The sequence below is a fragment of the Bubalus kerabau genome, chromosome 7 (genome assembly GCF_029407905.1).
Source record: "Bubalus kerabau isolate K-KA32 ecotype Philippines breed swamp buffalo chromosome 7, PCC_UOA_SB_1v2, whole genome shotgun sequence".
NCBI lineage: Eukaryota > Metazoa > Chordata > Mammalia > Artiodactyla > Bovidae > Bubalus > Bubalus kerabau.
In genome coordinates this window covers 97,508,283-97,534,764 of record NC_073630.1, presented here as the reverse complement: position 1 = coordinate 97,534,764, position 26,482 = coordinate 97,508,283, and the positions used below count along the sequence as shown (strand labels likewise).

Here is a 26,482-nt window from a genome sequence, read left to right as displayed (position 1 = left end):
ATGTATGGATGTGAGAGCTGGACAATAAAAAAGGCTGAGCACTGAAGAACTGATGCTTTAGAACTGCGGTGTTGGAGAAGACTTTTGAGAGTCCCTTGGACTGCAAGGAGATCAAACCAGTCAATCCTAAAGGAAGTCAGTCCTGAATATTCATTGGAAGGACTGATGCTGAAGCTGAAGCTCCAATACTTTGGCCACTTGATGCAAAGAACTGATTTATTGGAAAAGACCCTGATGCTGGGCAAGATTGAAGGCAGGAGGAGAAGGGGACGACAGAGGATGAGATGGCTGGATGACATCACCGACTCAATGGACATGAGTTTGAGCAAGCTCCAGGAGATGGTGAAGGACAGGGAAGTCTGGCATGCTGCAGTCCAAAGAGTTGCAAAGAGTTGGACACAACTGAGTGACTGAACAACAACACTAGGGAGTAAAGAACCTGCCTGCAATGCAGGTGACACAGGAAATGTGGCTTTGATCCCTGGATCAGGAGGATCCCTTTGGAGGAGGAAATGGCAACCCACTCCAGTATTCTTGCCTGGAAAATCCGATGGACAGAAGAACCTGTCGGGCTACAGTCCGTGGGATTGCAAAGAGTTGGACACGGCCGAGTGACTAAACACACACAGGTGATCTACTCAGCTCTGAGGGTAAAACCTGAGTAGTGTTGATTCTCCCTTGAGTTGGAGCATAGCTTCCCCAGGTCATTTCCTGATATGTCTGTACATAAAAATGGGACCGCCTTCACCATTTTTAACTTCATTTTCCAGAATTATGTATATTAAACCCTGAAGTACTCGCAAAAACAACGCAGAGAAAAAAAAAAAAGATTGCAACGTGAGTCCATACTCAGTTTCAATTGAGGAAAGCTCCTTAGACACAGGACGTCGGTGAAGGCATCTTCATCCGTGCCCCATCTCTTTTCACCAGCATTATAGAGAATCTGTTGGACAAGAGAGAAGACGTAAATGTTAGTACGGACCGAATTCTGCCTCTTTTTGAGGAGGTGGGATGAGAAGAGGGGTAAGTTTATTTTATAGGTCACTGAGGTTTTTGATAAGCCATGTCTCTCACTTCTAGCAGAAAAATCTGACAGTTGAAGTGGCAGAAACCAGGGGAATAATAACCAGCACTGGGGAAGGCATAAAGATGGAGCTAAGGTATCGCTGGGCTTCAGGCTTCTCCTTCAGACAGAAAAGAAGAGAGCACGGCCCCAGCTGATGCTGGAGATATTAGAAGGCAGGCAGGAGGGAGGAGAGTTCAAGGAGATGTTTTCTCTGCTCTGTTACTGACCTGAGCATCCTTTCTGGCCAGCTGCTCATCCACTTTTAGACTCTCATCTCTTCTGCCCTAATCAGAGAAGATAAAAATGAAGGCAGTCTTTTTAAAGATAAATATTCCATCATTTGGCATTTGAACCCACGGGGCCTCTTAGAACTGTTTCTTCCAGTGAGGACCACACGGCCCAAAAGAATTGAGCACTCACAGCTCTCTTTCTGGCCCTGCCACTGACTAGCCGTGAAATCTGCAGCAAATCCCTTCAGTCTTCTGAGCACGAGTTTCCTTTTCTGGAAACTCAAGGTCTTCAGGGAATCATAAGACAAGCCACACCTTGGGAGAAAATGTATGCAAACACATATCTGATACAGGACTTGTATCTAAAATACATAGAAGCTCTTAAAACTCGACAAAAAGAGAACAACCCAATTAAAAATGGGCAAAGTATCTGAATAGATATCAGACCCACAGATGGCGAGAAAGTGCATGAAAAGATGCTAAACAACATCTCTCTCTCTCTGTCCTGTCTGACTCTTTGTGACCCCTTGGACTGTAGCCCACCAGACTCCTCTGTCTGTGTGATTTCCCAGGCAAGAATACTGGAGTGGGTTGCCATTTCCTTCTCCAGGGGATCTTTCCGACCCAGGGATCGAACACAGGTCTCCTGCATTGGTAGGTGAATTCTTTACCACTGAGCCACCTGGGAAGCCCACAGTGAAATAGCACTCAGTGATGAAAAAAAAAAAAAAAAGGAAATGTGTTATTAAGCCATGAAAGGATGCAGTCTGAAAAGCCTATACACTGTATTTTTTCAACTATAGGACCATCTGGAAAAGGCAAAACTATAGAGATAAAAAGATCACTGGTTACCAGAGGTTCAGAGGGAGAAAGAGAGGGACGAATGGCTGAAGCACAGAAGATTTTTAGGGCAGTAAAACTATTCCACATGATTCTGTAATGGTGGACGCAAGGCATTAAACATTTGTCCAAACCCATAGGACGAATAATGCAGAGTGAATCCTAACGTAAAGTACAGACTGTAGTTAATAACGTGTCAGTTCATTCATTCATCATGTAATCATCATCTAATTCATTTATCATTTAATTCATTCATCAGCTATAACCAATGTACCACGCTAACGCAAGATGTGTGCGAGGAGGAGGCCTGTGGGAGGTTTCTGTAGCTTCTGCTGCATTTTTCTGGAGATCTAAAACTGCTCTAAAAATAAAGTCTATTAAAATAAACCCCAAACTCAAAGATTCCCCACTAACTCTACTGTTGAAGGCTCTGTGGCTAAGTGTGTGTGCTTGCACATAAATAATTCAGGACATTATAGAAGATGGAAGATGGAGAAGGAAAGAGGATTGCCTGAATTATTTTGCAAATTACAGGTGAATGAAACTTTTGGCTATAATACTTTAAAAAATGCATTTGTTCTAAACTAGTGGCTACCAATCGGAGAAGGCAATGGCACCCCACTCCAGTACTCTTGCCTGGAAAATCCCATGGATGGAGGAGCCTGGCAGGCTGCAGTCCATGTGGTTGCTAGAGTCGGACATGACTGAGCCACTTCACTTTCACTTTTCACTTTCATGCATTGGAGAAGGAAATGGCAACCCACTCCAGTGTTCATGCCTGGAGAATCCCAGGGATGGGGGAGCCCGGTGGGCTGCTGTCTATGGGGTCACATAGAGCTGGACACGACTGAAGTGACTTAGCAATAGCGGTAGCAGGGGCTACCAATGGGGAAAGGGAAGCAAGCAGGGGCATTATAGGGTTAGGGGAATAAGAGATATAAATTATTAGGTATAAAATAAGCTATAAGGATACACTGCACAACACAGGAAATAAAGTCAATATTTTATGATAACTATAAATGGAGTTCAGTCAGTTCAGTCGCTCAGTTATGTCCGACTCTTTGCGACCCCATGGACTGCAGCACGCCAGGCCTCCCTGTCCATCACCAGCTCCCAGAGCTTGCTCAAACTCATGTCCATCAAGTTGGTGATGCCATTCGATCATTTTATCCTCTGTCGTCTCCTTCTCCTCTTGCCTTCAATCTTGCCCAGCATGAGAGTCTTTTCCAAGGAGTCAGTGCTTCGCATCAGGTGGCCAAAGTATTGGAGTTTCAGCTTCAGCATCAGTCCTTCCAATGAATATTCAGGACTGATTTCCTTTAGGATTGACTGGTTGGATCTCCTTGCAGTCCAAGTGACTCTCAAGAGTCGTCTCCAACACCACAGTTGAAAAGCATCAATTCAGCAATTATGCTTCAGTATAAATAAATAATAAACAAAAATTAAAAATATATATATTTATGCCTATTTACAAATATTAGGTCTTTGTATGTCTGCCTGACTTTTGCATGATTTCTTTTCTCTGTTGCTTCCAGTGCTGCTGCTACTCTGCTCCAACTAGCCTTCTCTGGTTTGCTGCTTTCTTGTTTTCCTTTCATCATTCACTCTGTTCCAATAATAAAAGTGTTGATGATCATTGGCATTAATTCCAATAAGCTGCCACCACCATGTATCAATGACTTTCTCTGCTGTTATTTATACTTTTTCTCTCTGTGTATTTTCACAGCAGCCTCTGTGGTTGGTAATACTATTATTTTAATTTTACAGATGTGAAATGAAGGCTTTAAGGCTTGAGTCAAAGTAACTTGTCTAAGTACATAGAGCTGGTAGGCAGCAGAGTAGGAGGAAGGTCCAGGCCTGATTCTGAAACCCTGTCCCGGAGCCCTGCTCTCCACTGCCTCCTGTGGGTTTGTGTGCTCACCACACATACAAGTAGATGTACACTTATGAATACTGACCTGTGGGACTATATGTTTGTAACGATGTCTCATCAACTTGGATTTATAGATTCAAACTTCATAATGAGGATAAATTGTTCCCTAGTGGCATGATGACAAGTGTTGCCTCGACCCTCAGGCTGGGACAGTGATCGGGATTTTCCTACACATTAAGGGGTGTGTAAATCAGCTGAAAGAGGCTGTTGAGATAGGGCTTAAGTCATTTCCTCTCTTGCACATGTGAATGCATGCACGCTAAGTTGCTTCAGCTGTGTCCAACTCTTTGTGCCCCTTTGGGCTATAGCCAGCCAAACGTCTCTGTCCGAGGGTTAGGGCAAGAATACGGGAGTGGGTTGCCATCTCCTCCTCCAGGGGATGTTCCCAAGCCAGAGATCAAACCTGCATCTCCTACATCTCCTGCATTGGCAGGTGGGTTCTTTACCACTAGCGCCACCTGGGAAGCCTCTCTTACACACATCTATGACTGTATCTCCTCCCTGACCTTCAGTTCAGTTCAGTCCCTCAGTCACGTCCCACTCTTTGCAACCCCATGGACTGCAGCATGCAAGGCTTCCCTGTCCACCACCAACTCCTGGAGCTTACTCAAACGCATGTCCATTGAGTCAGCGATGCCATCCAACCATCTCAGCCTCTGTCATCCCCTTCTCCTCCCACCTTCAATCTTTACCTGCATCAGGGTCTTTTAACAATGAGTCAGTTCTTTGCATCAGATGGCCAAAGTATTGGAGTTTCAGCTTCAGCATCAGTCCTTCCAATGAATATTCAGGACTGATTTTCTTTAGGATGGACTGGTTGGATCTCCTTGCTGTCCAAGAGACTCTCAACAGTCTTCTCCAACACCACAGTTCAAAAGCATCAATTCTTTGGTGCTCAGCTTTCTTTATAGTCCAATTCTCACATCTATACATGACTACTGGAAAAACCATAACTTTGACTAGACAGACCTTTGTCGACAAAATAATATCTCTGCTTTTTAATATGCTGTTTGGCTTGTCAAAGCTTTACTTCCAAGGAGCAAGTGTCTTTCAATTTCATGGCTGCAGTCACCATCTGCAGTGATTCTGGAGCCCAAGAAAATAAAGTCTCTCACTGTTTCCATTGCTTCCCCATCTATTTGCCATGAAGTGATGGGACCAGATCCCATGATCTTAGTTTTCTGAATGTTGACTTTAAGCCAACTTTTTCACTCTCCTCTTTCACTTTCATCAAGAGGCTCTTTAGTTCTTCTTCACTTTCTGCCATAAGGGTGTTTCCGTTTGCATATCTGAGGTTATTGATATTTCTCCCAGCAATCTTGATTCCAGCTTGTGCTTCATCCAGCCTGGCATTTCCCATGATGTACTCTGCATATCAGTTAAATAAACAGGGTGACAATCTACAGCCTTGATGTACTCCTTTCCCAATTTGGAACCAGTCCATTGTTCCATTTCCAATTCTAACTGTTGCTTCTTGACCTGCATACAGATTTCTCAGGAGGCAGGTAAGGTAGTCTGGTATTCCCATCACTTGAAGAATTTTGCACAGTTTGTTATGATCCACACAGTCAAAGGCTTTGGCATAGTCAATAAAGCAGAAGTAGATATTTTTCTGGAACTCTCTTGCTTTTTCCATGATCCAGTGGATGCTGGCAATTTGGTCTCTGGTTCCTCTGCCTTTTCCAAAACCAGCTTGAACATCTGGAAGTTCTCAGTTCACGCACTGTTGAAGCCTGGCTTGGAGACTTTTGAGCATTGCATTGCTAACGTGTGAGATGAGTGCAATTGTGCGGTAGTTTGAACATTCTTTGGCATTGCCTTTATTTGAGACTCGAATGAAAACTGACCTTTTCCAGTCCTGTGGCCACTGCTGAGTTTTCCAAATTTGCTGGCATATGGAGTGCAGCACTTTCACAGCATCATATTTTCAGACTTGAAATAGCTCAACTGGAATTCCATCACCTCCACTAGCTTTGTTCGTAGTGATGCTTCCTAGGGCCAACTTGATTTCACATTCCAAGATGTCTGGCTCTAGGTTAGTGATCACACCATCATGGTTTTCTGGGTCATGAAGATCTTTTTTGTATAATTCTTCTGTGTATTCTTGCCACCTCTTCTTAATATCTTCTGTTTCTGTTAGGCCCATACCATTTCTGCCCTTTATTGTGCTTGACCTTACCACCTTTTTTATAAGGCCATGAGCATCCTAAAAAGAGACAGCAAGGTGTGGCCACATTTTGGTCATATGGTGATGAATGGTTTATCGGCTCTTCCACAGAGGGCAAGGATGAAGTTGCAGAAAGTCACTTTTTAAGTCCTGAGACTGATATACAACTTCTCCAAAGGTAATTCTCAATTATGCTTCCCACTTTATTTAAATGCTACCAAAAGTTATATATTCTTTGGAGTTCAGTAGAAAATCAGCATGTTCTTAAAAATGGAGACACTTACAATGGAAATAAATGATTTTTCTTCTAGATGAACTTGTGTGTGTGTTTAGTTGCTCAGCTGTGTCCAACTCTTCAAGACCCCATGGACTGTAGCCTGCCTTACTCCTCTGTCCACGGGATTCTCCAGGCAAGAATACTGGAGTGGGTTCCCATCCCCTCCTCCAGGGGATCTTCCTGACTCAGGAATTGAACCTAGGTCTCCCATATTGCAGGCAGATTCTTTACTATCTGAGTCACCAGGGAAACCCAGATGAACTTACAGAATATTTTCTAATGTATTACAAAGCCTGATCAAAATACATTTAATCCATATACTGATCAAAACAATATTTTTTGGCTACTCATTATGTTATACTTTTATGATGGACTCATTATGTTATACTTTTATGATGGTAGTTAAATATTATGCTGCATGGTGGTGATGCAAATGTAAAATGAACAAATCATTTCATAAGGAAAACTGCAATCTCACTGTCTCAGTTTGGTTGTTTGAAAACTTCCTAAAAATCATTATTGAGCATGCATCTTATTGGGGAAAATGAAAAATGAAAAATAAAAACTTACATTTGCCAAAATCAACAGAGCTTTCCGGAAATCACCAGATGTTTCAGAACTAATCTCATCTCCAAGACTCTTCTTGTACGCTGAAACCAGATAAGAATGAAACTAAACCTTGATAAGCTAAAAATATTATTTTAAAACAGAAAAGCTTAAATGTCAACATTGGCAAGGAATGAGTACCTGATAAAATAAATCTTGCTACTGCTTCCTTTCTTAATCTTTTAGTGCTCTTCTGCAATAGATAAATTCTTCTTATAACTATTACTATAGTGTGTGGTGTGGTAGTAGCACAGAACAGAAAGAAAAAAAAGGCTGCCATTCTGGATCAAATCATGGTTCATTTCATCTGACTACGGTACTAAGAAATGTATAGTGAGAAAGCTAGGGTGGCTAAGCTATTAGTTTGATTTCCAGTTTCTATTACATCTTTCTTCCATAGGACTAGAAACCTGGCCTTAAGCAAGACATAGTACACAGAGCTTCTAGACCACATTCTCAGCTCTCCTCTTGGCATGAAATGTAGGCAGACCTTTAGGACACTGCTGGGAAATCTCCTTAGTGATGGCTCATGTCCATCTTCGTGCCTTCCTCCATCCTACTCCTTGGTGTGTAGACTGATTGCTGGAGCTCAGGCAGCCATCTTGGTCTGTGAAGAACTACCTCTGAGTGATGGCATAAAAATAAGCAGGAAGGGGTCTGGGTTCCTGAAAGTTCTGAGGAGCTATCACACCAGTCCTAGAATTGCTTATGTCCACACTTCTATATATGAAAGAAATCAATGTTCACCTTACTTAAGCCACTGTTATTTTTGCTGTATTGAACCTATCTCTAATCTTAATGCATACAGCTAGGTTGCTTTATTTGATAGCTCTCAAAAGTAAGAAAGCTACCCTAAAACATACTGTTTTTACGTAACAAATGCCAACTGTGTGTTCACATATGTTAATAGCCCCTTTTACATAGCCTGTGATGTGCAGTGTTCAATGCATCTCAAAACTCTGTTCTGTTCCATCCACGGGGTAGCATTTCTCTTGGAGCCACCTGTACACCTGGATGCAGCTGACACCATGGGGCTATCTGAACTGCCTGCCTCATTCTCAAGGACTCTATAAATCAGTCATATGAATACTTGTCCTTTTAAATCAGTAAAGGACAACTATAGAAAGTGATATGAGGACTTCCCTGGTGGCCCAGTGGTTAAGAATCCACCCGCCACTGCAGGGGACATGGGTTTGATTCATGGTCCAGAAAGATCCTACATGCCGAGGGGCAACTAAGTTGCAGGGTGCTGCAGCCACTGACCCCACGATCTACAGCCCATGAGCTGCAACAAGTGAAGTCACTGCAATGAGAAGCCCATGCCCTGCCACTAGAGAAAGCCCGAGTGCAGCAGCAAAGACCAAGCGGAGCCAAAAACAAATTTAAAAAAAGAAAATGATTTGAGATCATCTAATCTTAAGAACTGTGTTGAGACAAAAATTTTTTCAGTATGATTTTAGTAAATCTCTTTTATGAAATCTATAATTTTCCAGAGCAATTCAAGTAAACAAAATCCACTATAAATACAGATTATTTATCTAAGTAATATTAACATTTAGTAGGCATCATTTTCCCTGACACTCATATATTATTGTTACATCTATCCTTCACTCTTGGAAAAAAATTTTTAATTTAAAAATATCAAACCTAAGGATGATGCTCTGATTTGTTAGAATTTGGAGAAGTATTTTATAATATTAGAATTATCTAGATGGGTCTCATGTAATCTCCCACACCTCCTTTTTACTCCAGGTATTTTTTGCAGGAAATTAGACTAAAAATATGAAAATTTTTTCCATGAAAGTTGAAAACTACTTTATGCATTTTGGGGCACAGTAGGGTACAGAAAAACAAATACACTGTCTTAATAATGCAGAAGTTAGAGCTCTTGATTCCTGATTCAGTGTTCTCTCATGCACCACTGACTTTAAAATATTGGGAAGAGTTCAGAATTTAGATCTCTGTTCATTGAAGTGTTATTGTATCATTGTACTGTACAAGCTACTCCATATACCTGGTCCCTTTATGAGGGCCATGTTGACAGTTCGTCTGATGGATTTCTAATACATAGGTCACTGTTTCACATTATATGACACCATCGCTCTCACTACAGCTGACTGCAACAGGGCTGGCCTCTGACTAGAGGTAGCCAGCAGCCTACCAGGTGACCTGGTGGGAGAACTCTGCCCAAAAGAAAGCACCTTTCTGAGCTCACTGAATCTTCTTTGTTACAGAGTGAGCCGTATAGAAGTTTTTAAAAAAAGTAACAATGAAGTAGAAAGACTCCTAGAAATAAAGCATAAAACTGAAGCCAAGAAAAAATCAGAAACCGTGAGCAAATGCAAGCCTTGAGAAGACACACAGCATGTGGTGAGTGAAGAGATGTTACTTGGTCTCTTCAAGAACAGTAGAGGCAGAGAAGGAGGGGAAAGAGTTGCTTGGATGGAGATGTGCAGGGGAGCCATGGATGCCTGATGCAAAGGGGGTGACTGGAAGGCTAAGTCCCTAGGAAAGTTCTGTGTCCTGTACCAGCTTGGCTCTACGTGATTGAGACCACTGGCTCTAGCTCTGTTCCTTCTTTTACTATTTCCTTCTTTCAATTCTTGTGTATCAAGAATCCCTACTTAGCAAGGGAACCTAGATGTAGCTCAATTCTTTCTAGCTTCAGAGAGCTTAACTCACACAGATACCGGGGCATCTGGTAACTCTGAACAAGGATCACTTGTCATATTTGCAAAACAATAGTCCCATTCACTTGGCTCTTGAGGTCCCCTATCTCAATCTTAAGGATATCCATTCAATAAATATTCTGAGCACTGGAGATAAAATATAGAGCAAAAGAGACAAAAATTTCCCTTTCATAGAGATTATACCGCTGGGCTGTTTGTACATAAATAAATGCTGAACTTCAGGGAGAATTTTGGGGTCAGTCAACTCATGGAGTGGTAACTCTTCTAACAGATACCAAAAAGCAACACAGCATCTTGGGATACAGCCCCGGGGTCTGGTGATTTTTTACAAGTACATCTTGTTGAACTGAGAGAATCAAAGACATTAAACACCCACCATGTACCCATCTATGCCTATTTTTGAGCAACGGTCTCATCTACCCCAAATTTGCCCCTCTAATCCTTGACTCGTGGAGGGAGCTAGGGGTGGGACTTGACAAATGATATTTCTCTTTTGTCCCCCCACCCCACCTCCCTCTCAGGTTCCACCAAGGAGGGGAGTAGAGGGAGATCAGATGGAAGGCAGGAGGAGGAAGGAAGGACAGTGTCAACCCGGTGAAGAGATTCACCCAGACAGCAGCAGTTGGCTCCAGGCTCCTAGAACAAGTCACCTGTTTACATGCCCCTGGAGGTGCTGGCCCTAGCGAGATGCAGCCCCCTTCCCCTCCACGGAAATCTGAACTCCAATTTCTGAGGCCTCTCCTCTGAACCCCTGAAGCACTGGGTTGGCCAAAAAGTTTGTTTGGGTTTTCCCATAAAACATTACAGAAAAACCAGAACAAACTTCTGGCCAACCCAGTACCAACCCCGGAAAGTACCAGCACCCTCCTCTGATCTAGTTTCTAAAAACCCTAATCTTGTCTCGGCCTTGAGGGTTACACTTCTGAGCTACCCCTGTGTTTCTGTTTCACTTTTTCAGTTTTCCAGAAGGTGCTTAAACAATTCTTGATATTAAAATTCTCTCTGTTAAGCACCTAGTGTGTTTCTGGTTTTCTGACTAGACCTGATTAGCACATTAACAATAAAATAGTCACCTGTCATTCAGGGATCTACATTTTAATGAGAAACTCTCAAAGTAAACTCTAACACCCACCTGGGGACTGGTATATCCCTCCTTTTGCTCTCTTCTACTGCAAAACCTCCCATGATACAAAACCATAGAAACCATGGCTCCCTTAAGGTACTTGGAGGAGGTGACAGGGAGCTGCTGTTTAATAAGAATTGGGCTGGTCACTGTCCCTTGATTTTTGCAGCTAACCTCTAAACAATCAGAATCCCCCCAATAGGAACATCATTGTTATTCATGGAGGGTCCCTTGAACCACAGCTGAGTTTATGCTAACAAGATGACTCCAGATGGCGCTGGGTCACACCAGAAGATCAACTTGGTGACTAAAGGGTTAAGGCTTTGAACCATGTGATATCAGCCTGACCTCTAGTGGGCAGGAGGGGACTAGAGATGGAGTTCAGTCACATGGCTGTGATGGAGTCAGTCAGTCATGCCTGTGTAGGACCTCCTTGGTGGTCCAGTGGGTAAGAATCCATGTGCAATGAAATGCAGGGGGCACGAGTTCGATCCCCAGTCCAGGAAGATCGCACATGCCATGGGGCACCTAAGCCTATGTGCCAGAACTACTGAAGCCTGCACACTCTAGAGTCCATGCTCTGCAACAAGAGAAGCCACCGCAGTGAGAAGCCCATGCAGCACAACCAAGAGTAGCCCCCGATTGCTGCAACTAGAGAAAGCCTGTGAGCAGCAATGAAGACCCAGTGCAGCCAAAAATAAGTAAGTAAAATGTTCTGTTGCTTAGTTTCTAAAAAAAAAAAAAAAAAAATTAGGTATGTGTAATAAAACTCCACTGAAAACCCCAGACACCAAAGACCAAGTGAACCTCCCTGGTTGGCAGTTAAATTGATACATCACTGTGCTGGGAGGGGGATGCATCTTGCAGACCTGCAAGCGCTGTGTTTGGGACCCTCCCAGACTTTTCCCAGTACGTCCTTCACGCCACCAGTCTTGATGGTGCCCTGGAGTAGGAAATGGCAACCCACTCCAGCATTCTTGCCTGAAAAATTCCATGGGCAGAGGAGTCTGGCAGGCTACAGTCCATGCGATCACCAAGAGTTAGACACAACTGAGCGCACACACACACACACAATTTCCCACACCAAAAATCATGGGGCTAAGCCCAGTGTTTTTAGCATGTCATATGAATATACAATGATTTGAGTCTCCTCCATTGATGAAAATGGTTGATTCAATTAAGCAGTAATCGCTGAGAGCAAAATCCACTAGAGTTGTAATGTTTACATGCAAAGCATTAATGCCATTGCTATAGAGCAGTTTCTAGCTCAGATCATATTAAAATGTTCTCTGAAAAATCCACAGTCCTTATCCCATTTTAGAATGTGTCCTCCTGTTTATACTCTTGCCTTCTCAAAATCACTCATGAAGAAGAGCTTGGTGGGTTTCTGGGGGGAAAGAGCATTGGCTCATATAGGTGTGAACAGCGGTAAAGGTATAAGCAGAAAACAAGATCACCTGTATAGTAGGCATGGCCGACCTCCTGCATTTGCTTGCTCGTCCTAGTGGTTAGAATTTCGATCAATGCATCCTCATTTGTCCCCGTGCCCTAGAAAGAAAAAGGAAAACTATTTTTTAAAAAAATATTTATTTATTTGACTGCACTGGGTCTCAGTTGTGGCATTCAGGATCTCCAGTTATGGCAAACCAGCTTAGTTGCCCCACAGCATGTGGGATCTTAGTTCCCAGACCAGGGATCGAACCCATCTCCCTTGCATTGGAAGACAGATTTTTAACCACTGAATCACCAGGGAAGTCTCATGGAAAACTATTTTTAGAACACTTTAAAAACTCAGCTTTATGCACTTCCATCTTAATATCTTGTTTTACACGGAAGAAAAGAAGCGTTTTTAGTCAATCACTTTCTCTAAACCAGTATTTAAAATTTCTGTATATTATAGTATTAAAATAACAGGAATCATCTAAAGTTAACTGACATTAAAATTTTAAAGAAAATGTCCTGCTGTAGTGTAAAAATTCATTGACTAACTCCAGGAGGAAAGAGTATATCGAGGGAAAGCTTACATCACTCAGGATCAGAAGTGAGCATTCAAATGTGTCATTGTATTTAGAGAGGGCTCTGCAGTTCTTTTGAATGAGTTCATCCTTGTGCCAATGCACCGCGTTGGTCAGCAGGCATCATCCTCTTCACTGGGGAGGTTTCTAAATCCTCCATATTGTATGGGACCATGAGCCCAGCAGGTTTAGAGGCTAGTGATTTCTGAGTCTTGGTTTATATTGAGGTCACTGAGTCACACTGCAGAAGCCATTTACACTAGCACTTGACCAAAGCAGGTCAAGGTAGTGTAAGAAAAGAGGCTGAATCGTGTCCCTCTGTGACAAAGATTCCCAGTGGTTCCCCAACAGATCTCCTTTTCAAATTATTTATTTTATTATTTTTTAATAGACTTTTTTTGGGGGGGGTGTTTTCCTTCTTTTTAAAACTTTATTGAAGTATAGTTGATTACAATGTCATGCTAGTTTCAGGTGTACAGCAAAATGATTCAGTTATACATAAACATATATACATTCTTTTTCAGATTCTTTTCTCATATAGGTTATCACAGAATGTTGAGTAAAGCTCCCTGGGCTATACAGTAGGCTCTTGCTGGTTATCTTTTATACATTAGTGTGCATATGTTAATCCCAAGCTCCTGATTCATTTTAGAGCAGTTCTAGGTTTACAGCAAAATTGAGCAGATCCAATATTTCTTTTATCATTGTTGATCAGAATTCATCGTTGACAGAATCCCCATTTTTAAACTTAGCACAAAGCTAGCCAAATAAAGTGGCTTCCCAGATGGCCCAGTGGTAAAGAACCTGCCTGCCAATGCAGGAGACACAAGAGATGTGAGTTCGATCCCTGGGTTGGAAAAGATCCCCTGGAGGAAGGCATGGCAACCGACTCCAGTATTCTTGCCTGGAGAATCTCATGGACAGAGGAGCCTGGAGGGCTATAGTCCAGGGAGTTGCAAAGAGGTGGACACAAATGAAACAACTTAGCACACATGCACCCAAAAAAGACCGTATTTCTCAGCTTCCCTTAGAGCTAGGTTTATCTATATAACTAAATTCTGATCCGTGAAATGAAAATATGTGATGCCTCACGTACAATTTCTGGGAGTCCGTAAAGAGAAAAGATGAACACTTCTTGGTCTTTGACTCTTTTCAGTTGTCTTTAATAAAGGTGTAATGGCTGGACGTTGAGCGGCCATCTAGATAAGAAGTGCAATCTACAGGCTGAAGATGGTGGAACCTCAAGGCTGAGGGTCTGACGATGATGGTGCCATGACACTGAGCTATGCATGGCTTCCTTTGGATTTACATAGAGGGAACATTTCTAATCCTTGTTGGCTAATCTAATTCTCACCATTTCACCTGCTAAGCTGTCCCCCTTGTAGCAGCCACAGAAACGCACTGCTGAGATTTCATTTCAGGAGAACACGCTGCAAAGAATGTAGCTGGCTGATAGCTTCCAACCTTTGGATCTGCCACAAAATTCACACCAAGATCATGGTCTCTCCAGGCTGCTTTCAGCTATGACTGAGCATGGAAGGGGAACCAAAGCTGGGCCACCATTCCACCCCATGTAAGACTCCTCCAAGGGGCACACCTTATTCAGGGCTCCCCATCAGTCTGCCACGGCTTCGTCAGAGCAGTGCTGTAGACAGAGGCTCTTCCTGTCTGAGCCTCCTTCCTTCCCCCTCTCCTTTCACACGTGCCACACTTGCATTGTAGTCAGCAGCTTCACCCCACCTGCCCTGCTCTGTCTCTTCTTTATCCTTCGCAAGCATTTCACCCAATATATTGCCTGTACCTCTTGTCATCTACTTTGTGGGGTAACTATACTTCTTTTTGAACGACTTCACTTTCACCCATTGGAGAAGGAAATGGCAACCCACTGCAGTATTCTTGCCTGGAGAATCCCAGGGATGGCGGAGCCTGGTGGGCTGCCGTCTATGGGGTCGCACAGAGTCAGACACGACTAAAGCGACTTAGCAGCAGCAGCAGCAGATACTTCTTTCACAGAAAAGAAAGTGATTATCTCTGATGGGAAGGAGAAGATGGTCTTGCCTCAGAACTAGACTTCTTCCTTCCCCTCCTTCAGGTCAACAAATACAGTAAGTCCCCTACACACAAACTTTAAAGCTGCAAACTTTCAAAGACTCGAACACGCTCCTGTATGCCAACTTTTGTACTGTACTACTGTACTTTTCAAGGTATTAATATTGTAAGATTAAAACTGTTCTATTCCTTGCGTTTGTTTTTTATGTATTATTTGTGTGAACAGTATTATAAATCAGAGAGTTGGGTACCTAGGCTAACTTGTTGGATTTATGAACAAACTGGACTTTACAAACTCACTCTCGGAACTCATTCGTATGTCAAACATCTATTTCATCACAGGCTTTCCTCTAGAACTGGAGGAGATTCCTAAAGGGATGAGGTTCCCTGATATGATCAAAGTTTGGCTGTTCATTGGATGGAAAAAATAATATGTAAATGGACCAAAAAATTAACAAGATAATTTTAGATGGTAATAGGTGCAATTAAGAAAATTAAACTGAGTGAATTAACATAAAATATCTGGAAGAATAGTGTTCCAGATGGAAAGAACATCATGTATAAAGACTTCAAGATAGGAATAAGCTGAGAACGTCCACAGAGCAGCAAGAAAGCCAAGACAGCTACAGCAGTGAATTGGGGTGGTGGGCAGGGGAGGAGAGGCTGTAATGATCAGCTTTATGCGTCAATTTGGCCAGGCTACAGTCCTCAGTTATTCAATCAAGCATTAATCTAGTGTTGCTGTGAAAGTATTTTGCAGTTACAGTCCATTATCGATCAACCTCATAGAGAAGCATCTTAGATATTCTAAGCAGGCCTAATTCAATCAGTCAAAAAGCCTTAATTAAGAAGAGAGTTGAGCTTCTCTGGAAAAAAAAAAAAGGTAGCTTTGAAGTGTGAGATGAAGCGAGGGATCAAGGATAGTTCTAGTTTTGGGGCCTAGGCAATGGGGTTAATGATGGGGCCACTAACTCTCAATGACAACAAAATAGAGAATTTGACTCCTCAGGTCAAAAAACCAAAATTGGACAATATCCTTTCAGGCTAGGAACATGTGGGCTTAAGGTTCCACAACTGCTTCCCATTTCAGGGTTGTTCTAACAACTGGAGAGCATGGAATCTCCAAATCCATCACGTTGACTCCCATACCTCAAGGGTGCAGGCCTTCCCCAGTGTCTCAGGGGTAAAGAACCCGCTTGCCAATGCAGGTGGCACAGGAGACTCAGGTTCAATCCCTGGGTTGGGAAGATCCTTGGAGAAGGAAATGGCAACCCACTCCAGTATTCTTGCCTGGAGAAGCCCATGGACAGAGGAGGCTGGCGGGTTACAGCCCACAGGGTCGTAAAGAGTTGGACATGACTGAGCAACTAGGCACGTGCTCAAGAGTGCGCTGGAAGAAAGACTCTTTCTGATCATCAAATCCTAGGCAGAAACGGCCTGTGCAGAGCTCGTACCTTCATGGATTTCTTCAGCTGTTTCGCATCAAACACTGCCGGTGGGGTCACGAGGCCTACCATGAGATGCTTGAAGTGGCCAGAGAGATCACCCTTCAAGTCATCTTTCAGTTCCTGAAATTAAAAGAAAGAGAAAGAGAAAATCATGAACCCCTTCTCTTCCTCCAAAGTCATCTAGTAATAGAAGAACATGAATGTATGAATTCAGACAAAAAACATGTACATCCACAGGAGATAAAGAGAAATGGTGAAAATACTTCTATGGCTATTAATCTGCATTTGATGACTGCTTCCAAAATGTTGTTTTATAGATGGTTTCCTGAAGGGAAGGCAGTGGAGGAGGTCCTGTGAGGGGCACAGATAGGAACTGTCTATTAAAATGCATTTCCCAGGCTCTTGATGTTCTCAGCGCTGGGGCTGGGTGAGGGGAAGAGGATGGGGGAGGAGTCCCGTAATTCACACTCAGTTTTAACGGGAGGTGCTCCATTCCGCCTGGCTTCTCAGTGTCTGCCAAACAGCTTCGAAGGGAGAAGATGAGGGAAGACAGTGCGTGGTCATTTGCCTCTGCTCGGAGCATGGGACCAGGAGGCATCCAAAGCGGTTTTCTGGCAACAAGGGCAGGGGAAACTAGAAATGTGGCAACAGGGGAACCTTACTTATTGATACCCTCTTTCGGCAGTGTTTTCACACGTTACCTAAGTCCAATCCATCTCCCTTGCTTGAGGGCAAGTAATATGGTTTCTGTTTTTAATAGCCAAAGGTATATTACTGAATAATTATTTTTCCTGCTCTTGATGATCTCCAGCCTGAAGCTGTTTGGCAGACACTGAGAAGACAGGCGGAATGGGGCACCTCCAGTTAAAACTGAGTGTGAATTACGGGGCTCCTTCCCTATCCTCTTCCCTCACCCAGCCCACCGGACTGCTATGACCATCTGGGTGCGGACCAACATCTTCCGTGACCCTGGGGGCCCAGTGGGGGTAGGCTCCTGCCAAAACAAATGGAATGGAGCCGCTGTAGTGATCAGGAGGGGTTTCCTCCTCAACAGCTACACTCCAACCCATCTGTCCTCTACCAGATCTTGCTTCACAGGCTCTCCTTCCGTCCCACTGTGAGGCGTGGTTGTCATCCTTCCCCTCTATCCTTCCGCCGTGTTTTGGAAATCCTGAAAGGCCAATGGATCGTTCACATTCCCTGTACATGGGTATGTTGCCTTGGCCAGAAGCTTGGCAATTCTTTTAATTTGACAAGTGTTTACTGGGTACCTGCTCTATGCCAGGCACTTAATGATGAGTTAGACACAATCCTTACCCCTAGGACACTGTACCTAAAGGGAAAAACAGAAATAGTCAAAGATAAAATTTCCATGTAATATATGAAATATCTGATAAAGGGAACACAGCGCTTCCTCAATGGCTCCGGAGTAAAGAAACTGATGCAGTTTCAGTCCCTGGGTGGGGAAGATCCCCTGAAGGCAGAAATGGCAACCCACTCCAGTACTTTTGCCAGGAAAATCCCATGGACAGAGGAACCTAGTGGCCTACAGTCAGTGGGGTCACAAAAAGTTGGACACAACTGAGTAACTGAGCACACACACAGAGGAAACACGGAGAAGGGTGTCTTAATGGAGCCGTGGGCCGGGAGAACATTGTTGGGTGATGCCTCGGCTGCCTGTGGATGGTCACAACACCCTCTTGATTCTGGATCCAACAGCCTGACTGGGTTGTGTTTCTACTCTTCCCTTACCAGTTCATTATCCAGGCAGCTAAAATAATCTTTTAAAAATAAAAATTACGTTAGAGCATTTCCCTTTGCAAAAGGCAAAGGAAAAAGGGAAAGATATACCCAACTGAATGCAGAGTTCCAGAGAATAGCAAGGAGAGATAAGAAAGCCTTCTTAATTGACCAATCCAAAGAAATAGAGGAAAACAATAGAATGGGAAAGACTAGAGAGCTCTTCAAGAAAATTAGAGATACCAACGGAACATTTCATGAAAAGATGGGCACAATAAAGGACAGAAACAGCAAGGACCTAACAGAAGCAGAAGAGATTAAGAAGAGGTGGCAAGAATACACAGAAGAACTGTACAAAAAAGGTCTTAATGACCCAGATAACCACGATAATGTGGTCACTCACCCAGAGCCAGACACCCTGGTGTGTGAAGTCAAGTGGACCTTAGGAAGCATTACCATGATCAAAACTAGTGGAGGTGATGGAATTCCAGCTAACCTATTTCAAGTCTGTGAAGATGATGCTGTGAAAGTGCTGCACTCAATATGCCAGCAAATTTGGAAAACTCAGCAGTGGCCACAGGACTGGAAAAGGTCAGTTTTTATTCCAATCTCAAAGAAAAGCAATGCCAAGGAATGTTCAAACTACCACACAACCATGCTCATTTCACATGCTAGCAAGGTAATGCTCAAAATCCTTCAAGCTAGGCTTCAACAATATATGAACCGAGAATGTCCAGATGTACAAGCTGGATTTAAAAATGGCAGAGGAAACAGAGATCAAATTGCCAAATTTGATATGAACTGGAAAGGAGAGGATCTTTTCCAGTCCTGTAGTCACTGCTAATTTTCTTAAAGAGATCATAGAAAAAGCAAGGCAATTCCCAAAGCCATTTACTTCTGCTTCATTGACTAAATGAAGCTAAAGTCTCTGACTGTGTGGATCCAACAATTTCTGAAAGAGATGGGAATACCAGACCACCTTACCTGCCTCCTAAGAAACCTGTATGCAGCTTAAGAAGCAACATGGGCATGGAACAACGGACTGGTTCCAAATTTGGGGAAGGAGTACGTCAAGCCTGTATATTGTCACCTTGCTTATTTCAAGTCTGTACAGAGTACATCATGCGAAATGCACGGCTGGGTGAAGCACAAGCTGGAATCAACACTGCTGGGAAAAATATCAATAACCTCAGATATGCAGATGATACCACACTAATGGCATAATGGGAATAGGAACTAAAGAGCCTCTTGACGAAGGTGAAAGAGGAGAGTGAAAAAGCTGGCCTAAAACGCAACACTCAAAAAACTAGATGGAAAAGACACACAAAATGTTCCTGAAGAGTTCTTATAAAACTTCTGGTGTTTAGTAAGTTTTCATTCACTGAATGAATTAAAAAATTGATAATTACATAAATATATTAAAGCTGAAAGAGAAATTGACGATCACCTAAGACAGGAATTATCAGATAACTGATCAGATGATTCTTTGTTGTGGGGACTGTCTCGTGCATTGAAGGATGTTGAGCAGCTTCTCTGATCTTGTCCCATGAGGTATCAGCAACATTCCTCTCCCACCAGCTGTGGCAATCAGCATGTCTGGAGATGCTGCCAAATAGCCACTGGGGAGCAAAATCATCCTTGATTTAGAGCCACTGATCCAAGGCAACCCTCCTTTTTCAGTGGTGGAGATAACTGAGGTCCAGAAAGGTCAAATAACATGTCCAAGGCCATTCAGACAGTTAAGGGCAAAAACCAAGTCTATTCCAGGCTATTGACTGGATATACTGGGCACTTTCTGTTACACTTGGCCTGAAATCAAAGATCTGGGGGCATCATCATGTGGGAGCAGCCCTGCTCCATCGGTGATTCGCTCATTACTGCCTGTTACGTTAGGGAAACCGTACCTTTCCACATAGTGCTTGATATTCCTTAGCAATCAGCTGCCGCTGTGCATTCGTCCTCTCAGTCAGAATGCTGATCACTGTTTTCTCATCGGTCCCTAAATGAGACGAAAATAATTGTATTCACCATCAACCCAAATATGCTTAATGTATCTGTCATGAACAAAAGAAAGATGATTAACTGTCTGAAACAGATGCAGAGAGGAAGGCATTTTAATTTCTAATTTCCAGGTCTTATCAGGTTGGCATCTTTATATCTTTGATTCTCTGGCTTTGAGGAAAGAAAATTAACTTTATTTGGATAGTTTTAGGGGAAGAAAGCCATCATGGCTCAAATATTCCTATCCATACATCAGACAGAGGAAGAAGCCCAAGGATCACGCTGCTTTTGAAGTAGGTTTTTTTCATCCTTGTGAGGTTCGGTTACTGTCATTTCACCTTCTATCTTTCTCTTATCTCCATATTTGGTATACAAAGTCATTTTTTTTCTCTAGAAAAAAGGAACTGATGCTAATTGAGAACCTACCACACACTAGGCACCTTTTATTTATTGTCATAGTTATTACTGCCCAGGGCAGTAGGTATGATTAAATTGTTCTAAAGATAAAGATGTAAACATTTAGAAAACTCACCTCATTTGCCAAAGTCGTGCAGCTTTTAAGTGGCACAGCAAGAATTTGAACCTAATCCAAATCGTTTAACCCAAAACATGTATTTCTATGTCCACTGGTCCATACCTTTTTCAGGCATTTCAGACCCATATACTTAACTACCTGTTTTAAGTACAAGTAAAGGGCTGATGTTCAAGCTGGATTTAGAAAAGGCAGAGGAACCAGAGATCAAATTGCCAACATCTGCTGGACCACTGAAAAAGCGAGAGTTCCAGAAAAACATCTACTTCTGCTTTATTGACTATGCTAAAGCCTTTGACTGTGTGGATCACAACAAACTGTGGAAAATTCTGAAAGAGATGGGAATACCAGACCACCTGATCTGCCTCCTGAGAAATCTGTATGCAGGTCAAGAAGCAACAGCTACAACTGGACATGGAACAAGAGACTGGTTCCAAATAGGAAAAGGAGTACATCAAGTATTGTCACCCGGCTTATTTAACTTATATGCAGAGTACATCAGGAGAAGGCAATGGCAACCCATTCCAGTACTCTTGCCTGGAAAATCCCATGGGCGGAGGAGCCTGGTAGGCTGCAGTCTATGCGGTCACGAAGAGTTGGACACGACTGAGCGACTTCACTTTCACTTTTCACTTTTCACTTTTATGCATTGGAGAAGGAAATGGCAACCCACTCCAGTGTTCTTGCCTGGGGAATCCCAGGGACGGGGGGAGCCTGGTGGGGTCCCACAGAGTCAGACATGACTGAAGCGACTTAGCAGCAGCAGCAGCAGCAGCATAGTACATCAAGAGAAATGCTGGATTGAATGAAGCACAAGCTGGAATCAACATTGCTGGCAGAAATATCAGTAACTTCAGATATGCAGATGACACTACACTTATGGCAGAAAATGAAGAACTAAAGAGCCTCTTGATGAAAGTGAAAGAGGAGAGTGAAAAAGTTGGTTTAAAACTCAACATTCAGAAAACTAAGATCATTGCATCTGGTCCCATCACTTCAAGGCAAATAGAGGGGGAAACAGTGGAAACAGTGACAGATTTTATTTTGGGGGGCTCCAAAATCACTGCAGATGGTGACTACAGCCATGTAAGTAAAAGACGCTTGCTCCTTGGAAGATAAGTTATGACCAACCTAGACAGCATATTAAAAAGCAGAGACATTACTTTGCCAACAAAGGTCTGTTTAGTCAAAGCTTTGGTTTTTCCAGTAGTCACGTATGGATGTGGGTTCAGTTCAGTTCATTCGCTCAGTCGTGTCCGACTCTTTGCGACCCCATAAATCGCAGCACGTCAGGCCTCCCTGTCCATCACCAACTCCCAGAGTTCACTCAAACTCACGTCCATCGAGTTGGTGATGCCATCCAGCCATCTTAACCTCTGTCATCCCCCTTTCCTCCTGCCCCTAATCCCTCCCAGCATCAGAGTCTTTTCCAATGAGTCAACTCTTCCCACGAGGTGGCCAAAGTACTGGAGTTTCAGCTTCAGCATCATGTGAGAGTTGGACTATAAAGAAAGCTGACCCAATAATTGATGCTTTTGAACTGTGGTGTTGGATAAGACTCTTGAGAGTCCCTTGGACAGCAAGGAGATCCAACCAGTCCATCCTAAAGGAAATCAGTCCTGAATATTCTTTGGAAGGACTAATGTTGAAGCTGAAACTCCAATACTTTGGCCCCATGATGTGAAGAACTGACTCACTGGAAAAGATTCTGATGCTGAGAAAGACTGAAGGCAGGAGGAGAAGGGGACAACAGAGGATGAGATGGTTGGATGGCATCACTGACTCGATGGACATGAGTTTGAGTAGGCTCCAGGAGTTGGTGATGGACAGGGCAGCTTGGTGTGTTGAAGTCCATAGAGTCGCAGAGTCAGACACGACTGAGCAAATGAACTGAACTGAAAGGGTTGATGCGTGCCTGGCATGAAAATGACCTCTACGTCACCATTTTCTTAGTAATTAAGTATTAAGATATTGTTGGAAGTTGTGTCTACTCCTTTGTGGTAGAGGACTACCCCTGGGTTGGGGGCTGTGAGTTGGCTAGAATGGTATAAAAGATCAGCTGGAACTCAAGGCTCATCTTCCCCATGTTGCATGATCCATACACGCCTTGGTCCCACTTGTCCACGGCAGCGGTGCACACTCTACATGAATGATGGGGCAAAAGAAACTGTATTTGACTAGCTGCTGGGCCTCCCAGTGGAAGATGCTGCCCCAGTGGATCTCTGGTCTTGTATTCTCTATATAGTTAAGCAAACAAAGTTAGATTAAATTCTTATTGTGCTCTGTGAATCTGATTATCAACTCAGACCTGTCATGGCATCTGGACAGGTGCATGACTGAACACCTCTAACTACAAGTGTCTCAAACTCAGCTGCTCCAGGGTGCATTCATTCTATTTGGATTCTATTTGCATTAATTCCACTGGATTTAATTCTATACTATTCATTCTATTCTATTTCCTCTCTAACTTGTCTTTCATTCTATGTTCCCTGTCAATGATACCACTACAGATACAATCTACTGTGAAGAAAGCTGAGTGCCGAAGAATGGATGCTTTTGAACTGTGGTGTTGGAGAAGATGCTTGAGAGTCCCTTGGACTGCAAGGAGATCCAACCAGTCCATTCTGAAGGAGATCAGCCCTGGGTGTTCTTTGGAAGGAATGATGCTAAAGCTGAAACTCCAATATACTTTGGCCACCTCATGCAAAGAGTTGACTTGTTGGAAAAGACTCCGATGCTGGGAGGGATTGGGGGCAGGAGGAAAAGGGGACGACAGGATGAGATGGTTGGATGGCATCACTGACTCAATGGACATGAGTTTGAGTGAACTCCGGGAGTTGGTGATGGACAGGGAGGCCTGGTGTGCTGCAATTCATGGGGTTGCAAAGAGTCGGACACAACTGAGCAACTGAACTGAACTGAACTGAATAGATACAGTCATCCAAGCAAAGATTCCCAAGTCATCCTATACTCCTTTCTTTTCCCTACTCTTTATGTTGTAGCAATCAACTGAATCTCTTGAATTTGTCCTCTTTTCTGCTACTATGCATTCATCATATTTTACCTGGAAACTTCAATAGCCTCCTAACTTGATCCCATTATAATTCATACTGTAGAGTTCTGCTTAACTAAAATTTTAAAACACATCAGATCATATCAATTCCTTGATAGAAATCCTAAAGATTCTCTGTAATCTTCAGGATGAAGCTTAAGCTCCTTAGCTTGTGTACCAGTTTCTTCAGACCTAGCTTGGGCTTCCCTTGTAGCTTAGTTGGTAAAGAATCTGCCTACGACACAGGAGCCTGGGTTTGATTTCTGAGTCGGGAAGATCTCCTGGAGAAGGAAATGGCAATCCACTCGAGTATTCTTGCTGGAGAATCCCATGGACTGTAGCCTGCCAGGCTCCTCTGTCCACAGGGTCACAAGAGTCGGACACGACTTAGCGACTAAACCACCACCACCAGCTCTTGCCTCATGTCTCTCTTCTAATTTCCCACCCCCTTCTCTGCAACTCTATACCTTATGCCCCTAGACTCCAGATAGAACTAACCACCTGCAATCACATGTAGGTTGTACATCAGGCAGTCTCTCCTCTCTTGTTTCTGCAAATGCTCAAGACCAGAAATTAAACCAAGAGGCCTCATGGTTCAGAGGCCGGATCTCACACGTCCCTAAGGCAAATGCCACCTCGACACCTGGTTTTACAAACAAAAACCTCCTCAGAGTGGGTCTGCAAACCTGTGAAGAAACACAATGTAAAGGAAGAAAGACAACAGAGAGAATTTAAAGACCATGAATTCATTCAGTTTGACAATAGCCTCATGGAAAAGTCTATTCAACACTGTGTGGAAATAGGGAAACAAAGAAGTAAAGAAATGACTTTCATTTAAAAATAGAAAGAAAAAAAAACCCCTAAACAGGCAGAAATACAATAATATTAAACTTATATAAAACCTTAATAGTATAATTCATGAAACTTGACACACTGACCCTAAAATTTATAGGAGAGGGCAAGGAGCCAAGGAGAGAAAGTCCTGCTTTACTAGACAACAGTGTCGCTATAAAATAATAATAGTAGTTATGACAGTGTTGTATAAAGATGGGGAGAGGCAAACAGACCAATGCAATATAACAGAGAGCAGAAAAATAGCAAAGCTTATGAGACAGTGGTGGCATTACAAATCAGTGTGGAAAGGATGAACTCTTCAATCGGTGGCACCGGGACAGCTGCACAGCCACATAAAATCAAATTAGATTTAAATGCCATTCACAAACATTTATTCCAGGCAGATTAAAGATCTCAATGTGAAAAATAAGATTGTAAAATCTGGGGGAGAAAATACAGCAGGGTATCTTTATGTGCTCACCACAGAAAAGACAGTAAGTATAAGTTATTACAAAAAATATTGGTAAAGTTAATTTCACTAAAATTTAAAACTTCTATTCGATTCAAGTTACTGTAGGCCATGTGAAAAGGAAATCACATTCTGAGAAAAGATGTTTTCATAGCTTGTAATTAAAAAAAATGTTTCATCCCCAGAATTTATTTTAAAAAATAAATTAAAAAATTCTTTCTTGCCAAGCCAAAGAACACAACCCAACCAAAAAATGGATAAAAGGTATGGAGGAGTAATTCATGGGAAAGGAAGCAAATATACAAGAAAGGATGCTTAACTGCATCTGTAATGAGGGATAAGAGAGAGGAAGGAAATAGAATGCGGTACATTTTTAGACCCACTCTATTGGATGATCATAGCGAGTATGGATGAGAATACTGAACAAGAGGAAGTCTTTTACATTGCTGGTGCCCTGTGTGTGCTCAGTCGCTCAGTTGCGTCTGACTCTTTGTGATCCCATGGACTGCAGCCCACCAGGATACTCTGTCCATGGGATTTTCCAGGCAAGAATATTGGAGTGGGTTGCCATTTCCTTCTGCAGGGGATCTTCCTGACGGAGGGATGGAACCTGTGTCTCTGGCATTGGCTGGCGGATTTTTTACTGTTGTGCCACCTGGGAAACCATATTGCTGGTAGGAATGCTAATTTGTAAATTCATTTGAGAGAGCAGTTTGGCAAAAATTCTAGTAAATTTATATTCTAGAGAAATGCTAGCAAACATTCACAAAAGACATAAGCACAACTATTTCAGTGCAATACTTTTATACTGTAATAGAAAAGAATTGTAGGCAATTTAAAAGTTCCATCACTATTTCCATCTTACGACATAGTAATTCAATAGACTACTCTGCAGTTAAAATTAATGAACTAGAGCTAAACATATCAACATGGATAAATCTCAAAAACATAATGCTAAGGGATAAAAAATAAGTTGTAGAAGAATACCTGCTGTAGGATTTCAATTTATACTGTTTGAGCCCATGCAAAACAATATGTACGTACATCGGAGTACAGAATTAAAAGTTTCATGGAAATATATTTCTGATTTAGAATGTTGTTTATCTCTAGAGAATAGGGTGGGAATGAGATCCAGACAGAATCAGAAGGGACCGTGTCTGTAATGACTCACGGTGGTAATGATGATGACTGTTGATAGCAGTGACGGTCGTGGCAGTGTTTGGAAGTGAAAGTGTTAGTTGCTCGGTCAGTGTCCCGCATCGGTAGGCGGGTTCTTCACCACTAGCGCCACCCGGGAAGCCATGGCAAGTGTTTAGTAGGAAATAAACATGGCAAATATTAAGACTGGATAAAACTGGGTTCCTGGGCTTCCCCACTGGTCCAGTGGTTTAAGAATCCGCCTTGCAATGC

At 42.8% G+C, this 26,482-nt stretch overlaps 1 protein-coding gene across 1 annotated transcript in view; it reads right to left on the bottom strand.

Moving 5' to 3' along the window:
* The window catches only part of ANXA3 (annexin A3), a 71,355-nt gene that overhangs the window by 17,184 nt on the left and 27,689 nt on the right, over positions 1–26,482 (bottom strand). Inside the window, exons 4-9 of the mRNA XM_055588881.1 lie at positions 20,089–20,183; positions 16,451–16,564; positions 12,390–12,480; positions 7,084–7,163; positions 1,294–1,350; positions 850–943 (exon numbers count right to left, since the gene is read on the bottom strand). Of these exons, the coding sequence (XP_055444856.1) occupies positions 850–943; positions 1,294–1,350; positions 7,084–7,163; positions 12,390–12,480; positions 16,451–16,564; positions 20,089–20,183 (531 nt within the window). The remainder of the gene's footprint in view (positions 1–849; positions 944–1,293; positions 1,351–7,083; positions 7,164–12,389; positions 12,481–16,450; positions 16,565–20,088; positions 20,184–26,482) is intronic.